General features: G+C 46.2%; 1 protein-coding gene across 6 annotated transcripts in view; it reads right to left on the reverse strand.

Moving 5' to 3' along the window:
• The window catches only part of TBC1D1 (TBC1 domain family member 1), a 225,072-nt gene extending 213,634 nt beyond the window's left edge, over nt 1–11,438 (reverse strand). For 2 of the 6 annotated variants that reach the window (XM_086705243.1, XM_086705241.1), the window contains exons 1-2: nt 10,983–11,431; nt 951–1,458 (exon numbers count right to left, since the gene is read on the reverse strand). In XM_086705243.1, the coding sequence (XP_086561369.1) occupies nt 951–1,367 (417 nt within the window). In that variant the 5' untranslated portion in view covers nt 1,368–1,458; nt 10,983–11,431. Of the gene's footprint in view, nt 1–950; nt 1,459–10,982 lie in introns of all 6 variants that reach the window. The other 4 variants (XM_086705242.1, XM_086705246.1, XM_086705244.1 and 1 more) reach the window with 4 other exon arrangements.
• Nucleotides 11,439–12,292: the final 854 nt, after the last annotated feature.

The following is a 12,292-nucleotide window of genomic DNA, read 5'->3' on the forward strand; positions in this document are numbered from 1 at the left end:
TCAGCCACGTTGTGAGATATAACAATAACCAGTTGACCAGTTGCCATAAAGTTGGCAAAGACACACACACAAAACCTGAAAGTAGCAAAACTTGGATTCATATCCACTATTCTTGTCAACGGTCTTTGCCTCAGTGAATGTGATACCTTGGGAAATTGGCTAATATATCCTTACACAGCTTCTTCTTTTTTTTTTTTAATTAACTTATTTATTTCTGAGAGAGCAAGAGAGAGAGAGAGAGCGAGAGAGAGCGCTCGGGGGAGGGGCAGAGAGAGGGGGGAGAGAGAGAATCCTCAGCAGGCTCTGTGCTGTCAGTGCAGAGCCTGATGCAGGGCTCAAACTCACGAACCATGAGATCATGACCTGAGCCGAAATCAAGAGTCAGACACCTAACCGATGAGTTACCCAGGTGCCCCTACAACTTCTAAATAAATATATTTTTATTAATAGGGTCAACGATGTGGAGCTCACTGATCTAGAATTTGCTACTCAAACTGCAATCTGCAAAGAAGCAGCATCAGCATCACCTGGCAGCTTCTTAGAAATGCAGTCTTACGGTCGGTCCATCCCAGACCTCCTGGACCTAACTTTGCATTTTAACAAGGTCCCAGGCGATTCATGTGCACATTTCTGTTTGAGAAGCACTGCTTTAGAGCACATACCTTAAATGATCTGAAGCCTAACATTTCAGCTCTTATTTATAAGTTGAGACCGAGTTCTCTGTTGAATTTTTGAACTCATAAATTTATAATTCCTAATATCTGTTATCAAATGTTCTTCAAAACCGCAAAGAAATGATCCCCACAAACGAAAAACCCGGTGAAATAATCTATGTATAACCACCGCGCTATCGTGTTTATCCCAGTCTATGTAAAGTAAGTGTCCTGATCCCCAAACGATGAAAACCCATCTTGCGACCCTTCATCGTTTTCACCCCCACTTCCACTTACTTTTGTTTGGTCGTCGGCCTTGAACACGTAGCAGATACTCTGCTGGCTGCCTGCATTGTCCTTAATCAGACAAGCAAAGTAACTTGGATCGTGGCTGTTGTGGATCAGTTTGTGAACATGCTGGGGCTTACACTCGAAGATGCTGGAACAGATCAGTGGATCCCACTGTTGACTTCTGCCCGGCTCGGGTTCACATCTCAATCCGGAGGGTGAAACACAAAGCCGGACCTGCTTGGTACCAGGCTCCTTTTTGGAGGACTGCCCACTGAGCCTTCGCACCTCGGCCACAACCCACGGCAGCATCGGCATGGTGGTCAGAGTGTGCACAGGCAAGGAGCCGACCAGCTGCAGGCCGAAGTCCACTGAGGCCTCGTTAGGAAACAGATGTCTCCTCGCCGTGAATGTTATTGGTTCCATTTTGGGAAAGGTCTGGAAGCTCAGCAAAACGTTGCCACCGTTTTCTACTTTAGAACGAGCAATCTACTTTATGTGCTTCTGAGGCAGAATCCTGCGGGAGAAAAATAGAGGCATTAGAATTTAATGAAATCACAGCAATAGCTACTTTCAGAGAGTTATTATTTCAGAAGAACTTAAAAGCCCGAAACCCAAACCCAGGCAGAAACGGATATTAGTACGAACAATCTGCTTTGCTTAGAAAGAGGTGCCCTGAAATTGTGCTTCATATACAATCTGAGAAGGCCATAACTGTCACACTCAATACGGGTTACAAAGAGCCCACCGGGAAACTCCTGTGAAACGAAAGCCTCATAGAGCCAGCAGAAGCAAGCAGGACAGAAAGCAATACAGTCCTGCTCAGATACTTTTAAACCCTGTTCTATGAACATATATTTCAAGGAATTTTTTTAAAGTAATCTCTATGCCCAATGTGGGGCTTGAACTCAAGCCCCCGAGATCAAGAGTCACATGCTCTATGGACTGAGCCAGCCAGGTGTCCTGAAAAGGAATTTTTTAAAGATAATCAAATTCAGTAGTGGTGATTCTACCCCCCAAAAAAGTAATCTTGAGAGAAAAAATATCAGCTAACCATTATCATAGTCTACTGAACCAGACCAGTTTTCAACAACTGACCTTTTCAATTATGATACCGCTTAAGTTTTAAAGGGCTCTCCCTGACATAGTCCAGAGGTTCTGAACAAGAATTCAAATTCCATTAACATGTAATTGGTGCCAGTTATGCTCCAAATATCGCCATAAATCTTGTTTCATTTAATTCATGTATTATAAGCCATCATGTGCACACTCTCCTCATCAATAGAAGATGCTGTTTCCAGGGGCGCCTGGATGGCTCAGTCGATTAACCCTCGGACTTCGACTCAGGTCATGATCTCAGTGTTTGTGGGTTCAAGCCCCGCGTCAGGCTCTGTGCTGATAGCTCAGAGCCTGGAACCTGCTTCGGATTCTGTGTGTCCCTCTCCCTCTGCCCCTCCCCCACCTCTCAAAAATAAAGTAAAACATAAAAAAACATTAAAAAAAAAAAAGAAGATGCTGTTCTCTCACCTGCTTCCCCCCCCACCCCCCTACAGGTGATTTTCAACAAACGCATTCGATGTATGCTAACGCCTTCTTGTTCCACTGGTAACAAAATCCTTCTGTATAGAGCTGACTTGTCTACAGGATCTCAATTGTCATCCTTCCTCATCCGCTTGCTGGATCTTCTTCTCTCATGTTCTCCCTGAGCACCTACACACTGCATCTATCTGATTCACCATTGTTGTCCCCAGTGCCTGGCAGTGTCTGGCTCAGAAGAGAGTCTCAGTAACATTATAAACAAGTGAATGAAGTCTCCTCCATCTAAAAAAAAACCAACAACAACAACAAAAAACCCACAAAAAACATTTTCCCTTGACCTCAAACCTCCAGCCCCAACTCCTCCTTCCCTACACAACTTTCTTCACAGTAAAGTCTACACTTACTGTCTCCACTCCCTACTGCCCATCTATAATCTGGATTTTGACCAGATGTACTGCCTGTGCATTGAAATTACTCCCATTAAGGTCACCCGTGTCCTTTGGCTGTGAAATCCAAAGGGGCCAAAATAGTCCTTAAGTGTCTTGTCCTTTCTGATGAATTTCTCATTGGGGACCACTCTTTCCTGCTTGAAACCCTTCTGTTTCTCATCTTACTTCTCTGGTTGCTTCTTTTCAGGTTCCTTGATGGCTTTTTCCCCATCTGACTCCATCCCCTCTCCTCATTCCACCTGCTTTCTTTGGACAGTCTTACCTAATGGCTTGGTGTCCACAACCACATTCTAACATTCCTGCTGCTGCTAACAGCTTACTTTTGCAACCCAGGCACATTGCAGGGGTGATCTCATTCCATCTTTACAACAACTTTCATCTCCAACCTTAGTCTCAGTTACAGACTACTAGTATTGCCACCGTTATGACCTGGGTCACTGAGACCTGGAGAGCTTGAGGTGCTCATCACAGGTGGGCATGGGAGAGTTTTTTCCTGATTCTCCACCCATCCCCTTGAATGCTACACAAGAACATCATCTATCACATATGCATTGATGAGCCCCGTGCGTTTGTCTCCCATTGAACCTCCTTCCTGAGATCCAGATGAGGGCAGGCCATTCAATATTCCTATCCGAATAGCCGAGAAGCCCCTCAATCACAATTTACTATTTTTAAACTGACTCAGGCTCACCTCCCCCCTTCCCAGAACTTCTCTTCCTTCCCATAAACTCTGTCTCTGTAAACAGCATCGCTATTTCATTGGCCAAGCCAAAGGCCAAGGGATCACTGCTACAGACTGAATGTTGAAATTGTAATCCCCAATGTGATAGTATTTGGAAGTCAGGCCTTTGAGAGGTGATTTGGTCATAAGGCTGAAGCCCTTATAAATGGGATTGGTGCCCTCATAGAGACTCAGAGTGCTCTCTTGCCCCCTTCCACCATGTGAGGAGATAAGAGAAAAGACAGCTATGTATGAGCTAAGAATATTCAATATTCAAATTCTAAGCCTTTTCTGACATAGAACTAAAGTCTATTCTTTTAACTCTACCTCTTTCTATGTGATATATATGCATATACAATGATTGCACTTTTGTAATAGGGTTTGAACACAGTTTGGAGCTAGTTTTTTATGTTAAATGTTCAAAAGTTCAGAAATAAACTCATACTTTAGAGCTCTAACATAGTTCATGGAAATGTATTCCCTTATCTCTTCTCTTTTAAAGTAAACCTTCTGTTGATGAAAACAGACTTGAAGTCCATATAACCCCATAAATGTTTTCTCTCTCTCTTCTTTTTTCTCTCTCTCACCTGGTGAGAGATTAAATGTCTGGCTCGACTTCACTCTTGTAACTGAATCTGGTTCAAGTTCTAACTGTTGACAGCCGCTAATCCCAAGACATGTTTAAAGAAGTACTAGAATTATTACAAAGGAGAGACCTGAGATCTATCAATTAGTGTAGATGAGGCAATTCTTAATATGGTGGCAACAATATACAAAATTATTTTTAGTTTTCTTGTAAGGCAATATACATCCAGTGTAAAAAATGTACACAATGTAGTCATTCCAAACATTTAGTAAATAATCAGTCACCAAATTAGTTCTGCCAAGTCATTGACAAAACTATTTGAATGTTTAAAGTCTTCATTTTTGAACCAGCTATGGCACATTCTTAGTTTCCCTGTAAAACATAGATTGGTCCTTAATACCATTTGTTAACTATCACATAATAAGTTCTACCCCAGGGAGCACTGGCTGGCTCAGCTGGAAGAGCATGGAACTCTTGATCTCAGGCTCATGAGTTCGAACCCCACATTGGGTGTAGAGATTACTTACATAAATAAAACTTTAAAAAAATAAGTTCTACCCCAGAGATGATGATAATTATTTATAATCAATTCAAATTCTGCTGACAGAAGATTCATGATAACTTAGACTAGGTGAGTAATTGCACTTCTTTTTAATAAAAAGTTCCATGAAACAGATGAACTATTCAAATAATATTAGATCATGTTTTAAACCATATCAGTCCACATCATTTGCATGCCATGTGACTGTAATTCCCAGATAGAACCATCTATTCTAAGAGGGCTCTCTTGTGCCTCATTGTGCATCGTACCCTCAGTAAGAAACACTATGATCTGTTACTCCAGGGGACTTCTAGTTACGTTTTGGTTCGTAGATTCATATGTAAAAGCTCTATTCCTTACAGAGACCATCTGTATGCTACACCACTCCTACCTACCACAGTCCATAAACATGGTGGGCACCCCAAACACAAAGATACTCTTTTATTAGAACAGTTGTGATAATCTTCTTAGTGAGTCCTAGATCAAATATCCTATATCAAACATCCCATGCACTTAGAATTATAAAACCTGAGAGCTAGGAATGTCCTTTTAAGCTCTTTTAAGCTCTTATATTTGAACTGAGGAAAGTTGGTTCTGGAGAAGTTAAGTGGTTTGTCCAAGTTGGGTGACAGAATTAGGACAATCCGATCACTGACTGCCATCCAAGTACTGCAAAGAACCTCAGTTTCCTCATGAAAATGCTTTCAAGCGTGAAGTTGTGAAAGCAAGTCACTTAACCTCCAAATCTCAAATTTATTCTTGTAAGAGAATGGAACAAGATCATCCTCAAGTTGTCTTCTATCTCTAAAATCTGGTAAATCTAATTTTCACAATGTATAATACCAAATGTCCCGACATTGTGTGGGAATAGAAAGCTGCTTCATCTTCCTGTCAAGAATACAAATGTGGGGGAGGTACATGAAGAAAGAATAGGGTTTATTGATCAGGAAGCAAGCAAAGATGGTGGGAGTGAGCAAGCCGCCATTGGGAACGCTCTCTTTTCCCAGCCCCTTTCCATGCCCTCCCAGCAAACCACAGGGGGTATGACGGGGAACTTTCCAGAAGCTAGCAGTGCCACCGCCACTGCAGACTCAGCCCCTACCTTCTCAGTGTGCTGGTGGGAGGGGAGGAGGGTGAAGGAGAGGGATAGAGGGAGAGATGTTGGAGCTTCTAGCTCCAAGCCAGGTTAGGAACCAACCAAGACTGGGTAGCTGTCGGAGACCCCTAGGATGGGCAGAGTCCCAGATAGCTATTCATTTCCCCTTACAAATCAGTTGTTTAGTTTTTCTGTTCTTCACCCCAGATAGAGTGGGAACACGGCTGAACAGAATTATTCTGCTACCCAAATACTCTAATCTCATGCAGTAAGATCACTGTGGCGTGGCTCCACTATTTGTCCCCGAATCCCACCCAATCAGAGCAGTGTGCTGCTACCTAGGAATTGCCCTTGAGTTCCAAAGATCTTTTAAGTGGTAGGTGATTTCACAGAGCCATCACACAGAGCTCCTGGAGCTGGCGGATCCAACCTTTTCATCACCAAGGCTGCTCCAGCCCCGGTATGCACCTTTCTAAATTGACACGTAAAGTACTGATGTTTTGAATGACTTCCTTCCTACATAAATCAGAGCCAATTTAAGACTAGACTAGTCCTTTAGAATGCCATGGCCACTTCTTGTATTCTCTGCTACTTTACGGAAGAGGATGAAGGGGTGAGAGTGGGGGTCCTAGCAGCCTTCAAGGATTATGCATACACTTCCCTCTGGCATGGCTGCTTTAACTTATTCTCCCAATAATAATAATAATAATTGTTAACACATAATAGCACTTACTGTGTGACTGTTAACTGATTTAGCTCTTACAACAACCCCGGACAATAAAGACGATTAGTATCATATGTAAATAAGGACTCTAATGGACTTTTACCATTATCACCTCCAACTTAAAGAGATGAGACAGGGGCGCCTGGGTGGCGCAGTCGGTTAAGCGTCCGACTTCAGCCAGGTCACGATCTCGCGGTCCGTGAGTTCGAGCCCCGCGTCAGGCTCTGGGCTGATGGCTCGGAGCCTGGAGCCTGTTTCCGATTCTGTGTCTCCCTCTCTCTCTGCCCCTCCCCCGTTCATGCTCTGTCTCTCTCTGTCCCAAAAATAAATAAAAACGTTGAAAAAAAAATTTTTTTTAAAAAAATAGATGAGACAGAAGTTGCTGGCACAGAGAAATAAGGTCAGTTGCCCAAGGTCATACTAGCAACAAGTGGCAGAACCAAGTTTTGAACCCAGATCCTTCCACTCCAGACTTTGTGCTTGCTCTTAACCACTTTGCTAGAGGAATACTTACTGACCAACCACCTCTTCTGGGACATTACATATATGATCTTCTGTATTCTTACAACTCTGAGAAGTATGTTTTATCATCCCCATTTTTTTTTAACGTTTATTTATTTTTGAGACAGAGAGAGACAGAGCATGAATGGGGGAGGGTCAGAGAGAGGGAGACACAGAATCTGAAACAGGCTCCAGGCTCTGAGTGGTCAGCACAGAGCCTGACGCGGGGCTCAAACTCACGGACTGCGAGATCATGACCTGAGCCGAAGTCGGTCGCTCAACCGACTGAGCCACCCAGGCGCCCCTATCATCCCCATTTTCTATAAAGATTCCCTGGCTAATGGTGAAGGTAGGATTTGTCTTATGCCCAAATTTCTGTTCTTTGTGATATAAACATCTCTAGAAGGGAATAACTCTAAAATATCTCTCTATCTAAATTTTGCTTGGTCTCATTAATCCAAATCTAATGTCAAAATTATACCTTATGTTATAATATAGGTATTATATACATAAGGTATCATATAATAAGTATACTATAATAATATATTATATAAGGTATGATATAATAATAGCAATAAGTAATATGCATTGTGTGCTCACCATGTATCTGGCACTGTTCTAAGAACTTTACATGTATAAATTCATTAAGTTTGACAACAATCTCATAAGTACTTACCTTCTTTGGAAGCTTAGATTTACTGATCATAAATAATGTATTGTTTAATAAGTAGACTCTCTTTTTTCAAGATATTATTTTTGTAAGATATTATTTTTAAGTAATCTCTATGCCCAACATGGGGCTCAAACTCACAACCCCAAGATCAAGAGTCACATGCTCTTCTGACTGAGTCAGCTAGGTGTCCCAGTACACGCTCTTTTTAAGAGAAAAATACTTCTGCCTCTCACAAAGGAAACAGGCATACTCAAAATTAAATGCCCCTTTATTGGTGCTAAAACGTATTTCCTACATTCTGCACAGCTTTACTGAAACCCAAGTGTCGTGATTTTTCATATGGCCCAAATATGACAAATTCTTTTCTAAACATTCAAAACCTGAAAACCGACACTTGCCCTTAAAATCTAAGAACCCATCAAATGGAAATCTCAGCTTGAAAATGTCAAAAATTGTGAAAATAGAAACCTTCATGTCTCTAAAAAAATCTTTTTAACCAGACGTGGAGAATGTGGGGTTGGGAAAGAAAAAATGAAGATAAAAGTTAGGAAAGGCAACGGTAAGGCACCAGTTCTGCTCTGAAAACCTAAATCCTCTGCCATCACCAGGGGGCTACAAACCCAACACTGCTTATCCCCCGAGGGGACTCCCTGTCACTTTAACGAACAGACTCTGATCCTCCAAATTCTAATGTTCAACAAAAGAAAAAGGCTGGAAAACATGTCACATGTTGGGACTAACGTGGCCATTATACTTGAGAAGTGCAGCCCAGCAAACAGGGAAAAGGGTAAAGCAAACCATGCCAACACATAAGCAGACTTAGGTCATCTGGGGAGTGTAAAGAACAGGGGCTGGAGAACTTCGAGACCCGCCGTCATGAAAAGAGGAAAAGGGGCCTGAGGGAGTTGTCATTTTGACAAGATAAAATTAAAGGCGTATTCAAAGACAGAATCCTCTCAAGCAGGCATCCCTACTCCTGGCGCCATAATGATTGGACAAGCTGGCGTGAATGGGGCGCTTGGCGCAGCACTGCTTACCCGCGGTACGTCCTAGAAGGTCCTAGAAGATCTGGCAGAAAGGAGGCGCCCACCCACACCTGGCTCCAACAGGATGTATTGGAGTGTGAGGCAGCCTTTCGGGTCGAGGCTGCCTTTTCGGGAAATGGAGGACAAAGACTGTCGACAGGTGGATAATCAGGGAGAAGAGGCAAGCTGAGTTTCCTCAGAGTCACTCAGTCCTTCCTCATAGCCTCCTGTACTGTGACAAACAATGTCATGGGGAGAAAAGTCATCCCAATACTGATACAATTGCACCCAACCAGAAATGCTATCATGGTGAAAGGGAAATCCCCAGAGCTCTCAGTGGGAAAGACAGTGGTAGACTATGGCAGGAGTCCCATCTGCAAAACTTTAATTTGACGTTAATAAAATCTATAACTACACCAACGAATTTCCCCCCATTTTACTGGTTTGCAAATGCCTGGACAGATCAATGTAAAGACATTTATTTTAATTATCACCTGATGATTTTATTTACTGATGTGAGCCACACTTAGTCCCTTTTACATCTCCTTGCACTCAATTAATAGTCTCAGGATACTCCTCTTGTGTTCACTTTGGAAAATATCCCCTAAACATTTCACATGCACCCTTTAATTCACAGCTGTGTCCACAATCCAGGAGCTCATACTATGCCAATGGTTACTTACAGATAAATCTCAGGAGAAAGCCCTTTTTATGGTCTAATTTCCCTGTAACTTGGTGAAAGAAAGAAAGAAAGAAAAGAAAGAAAGAAAGGAAGGAAGGAAGGAAGGAAGGAAGGAAGGAAGGAAGGAAGGAAGGAAGGAAGGGAAACAGGGAGATTCAAGACTGTGATAAGCATTCCATTTCAAACAGTTGTTACAACACCTGTTTGCAAAGCAGTCAATCCTTTTTTATACAAACTGTTTCATGCAATGTTCTTATTCCTTTAGACAATCTTCAGGATTCTCAGGAAAGAGCTGATCATGAGGAACACCTCCGCCCCAAGCAAGAGAAGGCATCACAAGTCTAGCTGCTTCGGGGATCCCTAACCCAACAGAGTAATAGAACACGAAGAGCCCGGAAACACAGGAGAGTCATTTAGCAAGGTGGATACCCAGGCTCTTAACCACAGGTCTCCAGTCAGTCTTCCACCCTCTGCCCCTCCCACCCAGAGCAGGCTCTGAAAACATAACAAAACCCAGGGGTGGCTATGCTTCAACTCTTACCAACTGCATCAAAACTGGGAAGGGAATGAGAGTCTGCTTTCCAGAGGAAGGGGTTTCTGTCAAGATCCCTGCAGTTCAGCTTAAGTACAGTGCCAGGAGTTTTGAAGTCTGGATTTGTAGAGATAACGGAGTTTCTTGGCGTGAGCCATTTAAACCAGTTCATCCCAAAATGCTCTTTTAAAGTCTGAGTATATTAATAAGTGCAATCATCCAACCATCTAAAAGGAAGAATGAGACATCTACACATATGCATTGATGTAAAGCATTCTGAAAATTAAACTGTTCGTGGGAGGAACAATCACCACTTTCAATTTATTTTCCTTTTTAAGCCACTTTCAGAGAATAACATATTTTAAATAAAATAACAACAGGTAAAGCCACCTCTAGGTGGATTTCAAAGAAAACAATCTCTTAAAACAACACCAGTGTGTGCTAAAGTTTGAGGAGCCTCATAATCACAGACCGATCAGGAAGCTGCTAGAAACAATTAAGCAGGGTTTCAAAATGACTAGTACAGGATGTGCCCAAAGAAAGAAATGTTGTGCGCTCCGGTGGAGCTGCCAAAGTTACTACTGCAAAGTACTTTGAACTTTTAAAGGATGATATGGGGTCACTTTGACCACTCTCCTCCTAATCCGGTCACCCTACAAACACAACAGCCCCAGAGATATTTGGCGGGAGGGGTGGATACCGAGCCAGCAGGAGTGAAAGGGGGCAGGAGGAAGGTGCCCGTGGGAGCTCCTGGGTGGTTATGAACTTCAAGGTTTCACTTTCGTCCAAGTAGGGGTCGAGGAGGTGGCAATGAACCCCACCCACCCCGGAAGCCCACCGTGCGGCGAGCACAGCAAGAACGCCCTTGGGCCGCTGAATTCCAGCTTCGCCGGCCCGGGAGCTCAGGCGCTGGGTGCGGGGGGAGGGGGGCGAGATGCCGCGGGCGGTGCGGGAGACCCAGAGAGCGCCTACCTGTGCCGCGGAGCGCTCAGAGCCCGGGGCCCCTCCGGGGCGCGCAGGTGCTCGGGGGCGGCGTGGGGCCGGCCTGCGCGGGCGGGGCGCCCATCGTGCCGGGCCGGCTGCGCTTTTCCGCCGCGGGGGGCCGGCCGGGACCCCCTCCGCTCGGCTCCCGCCTCTTCTTCACCGGGCTGAGGACCCGGCGGGTCCCGCGGCGGCCGCAGCAACAGGCACCGTGGCGCGGGGGCTGCGCCGGCGGCTGCGGCGGCGGCGGCAGAGGAGGAGGAGGGGGAGGTGTCTGCGCGCGGCTCGCGTTTCCTCCTCCCCCGGCTGGGCGAGCGCGGGGGAGGCGAGGGGAGGGCAGAAGCCGGGATCTCCCAACTCGGTCCCCAGGGACCTGAGAGGGGGACGCGGTGCTCCCTCCCTCCTCTCTGCGCCTTGTGACTCTGCGCGAGCGGCGCGGCCGGGACAGGCGAGTCCCACGCGGGCAACAGCTGCTGCAGTGCGGGTCCGCCGCGGCCTCCCTCCTCTCCGTGCCTCTCCCCTGCGGGACGGCCCATCCTCAGCCCGCCAGGCCGGAGGGTGGGGGGTGGGGGTGTCGGGGCGCCGCCCCAGCCAGCCCCGACGCAGGGTCCTGGCCCGCTGTCCTCCTGGGCTCCGGGGACTCGGGGCCCCGCGCGTGATGAAGGCCCTCGCCGCGGCGGGATGTGCGGTCGCACACCCTGTCCTCGGCAGCCTATTTATAGCAGGTGGTGCTGCCCGCCGCTCGCGTCCCGCGGCGCTCTCAGCAGGTGGCACCGCCAGCCCGCCCTTCGCTGCCCGGCGCTAGCGTCGCCTCATCTGCACCCTCGCTTTCACCTCGCGAAATGGACACAGTGAAAACCGCGCGGAGTACAGGAGGGTGGCCAAGCCACCTGGCCCTTCTCCCCATCACCCCTTCTTCCTGTCCCAAGGTTGCACACAAAGGCAAGGAGTGAACCGAGGCAGGGCCATTCTGTGGGGCGCTGGCAGGCGAGACAGGAAAATCAGCGGCTCGGGGAAACAGCGAAGGCTGAAGTGTCGTCGTCCCCCAGTGAAACACCAGTCAGCCCCATTTCTGAACTGCGCGGGTGACGCAGCCGCGCGATACGGCGCCTCTTCCCTCCCGCCGGTCCAGCGCGCGCAAGCACGCGCGCGCGCACACACACACACACACACACACACACACACACTCACAACACCCCTCGCCTCTCCTCTCCTCCCTTCTCTGCACTTGCCCTAGAGTGGGATTCGGGGAAGTTCCCAGCGGCCTTGGGGTGGAAAGAGAGACCCGGGAGACGGAAGAC

The sequence above is a fragment of the Puma concolor genome, chromosome B1 (genome assembly GCF_028749965.1).
Source record: "Puma concolor isolate L17-30 chromosome B1, mPumCon1.1.hap2, whole genome shotgun sequence".
Classification (NCBI taxonomy): Eukaryota; Metazoa; Chordata; class Mammalia; order Carnivora; family Felidae; genus Puma; species Puma concolor.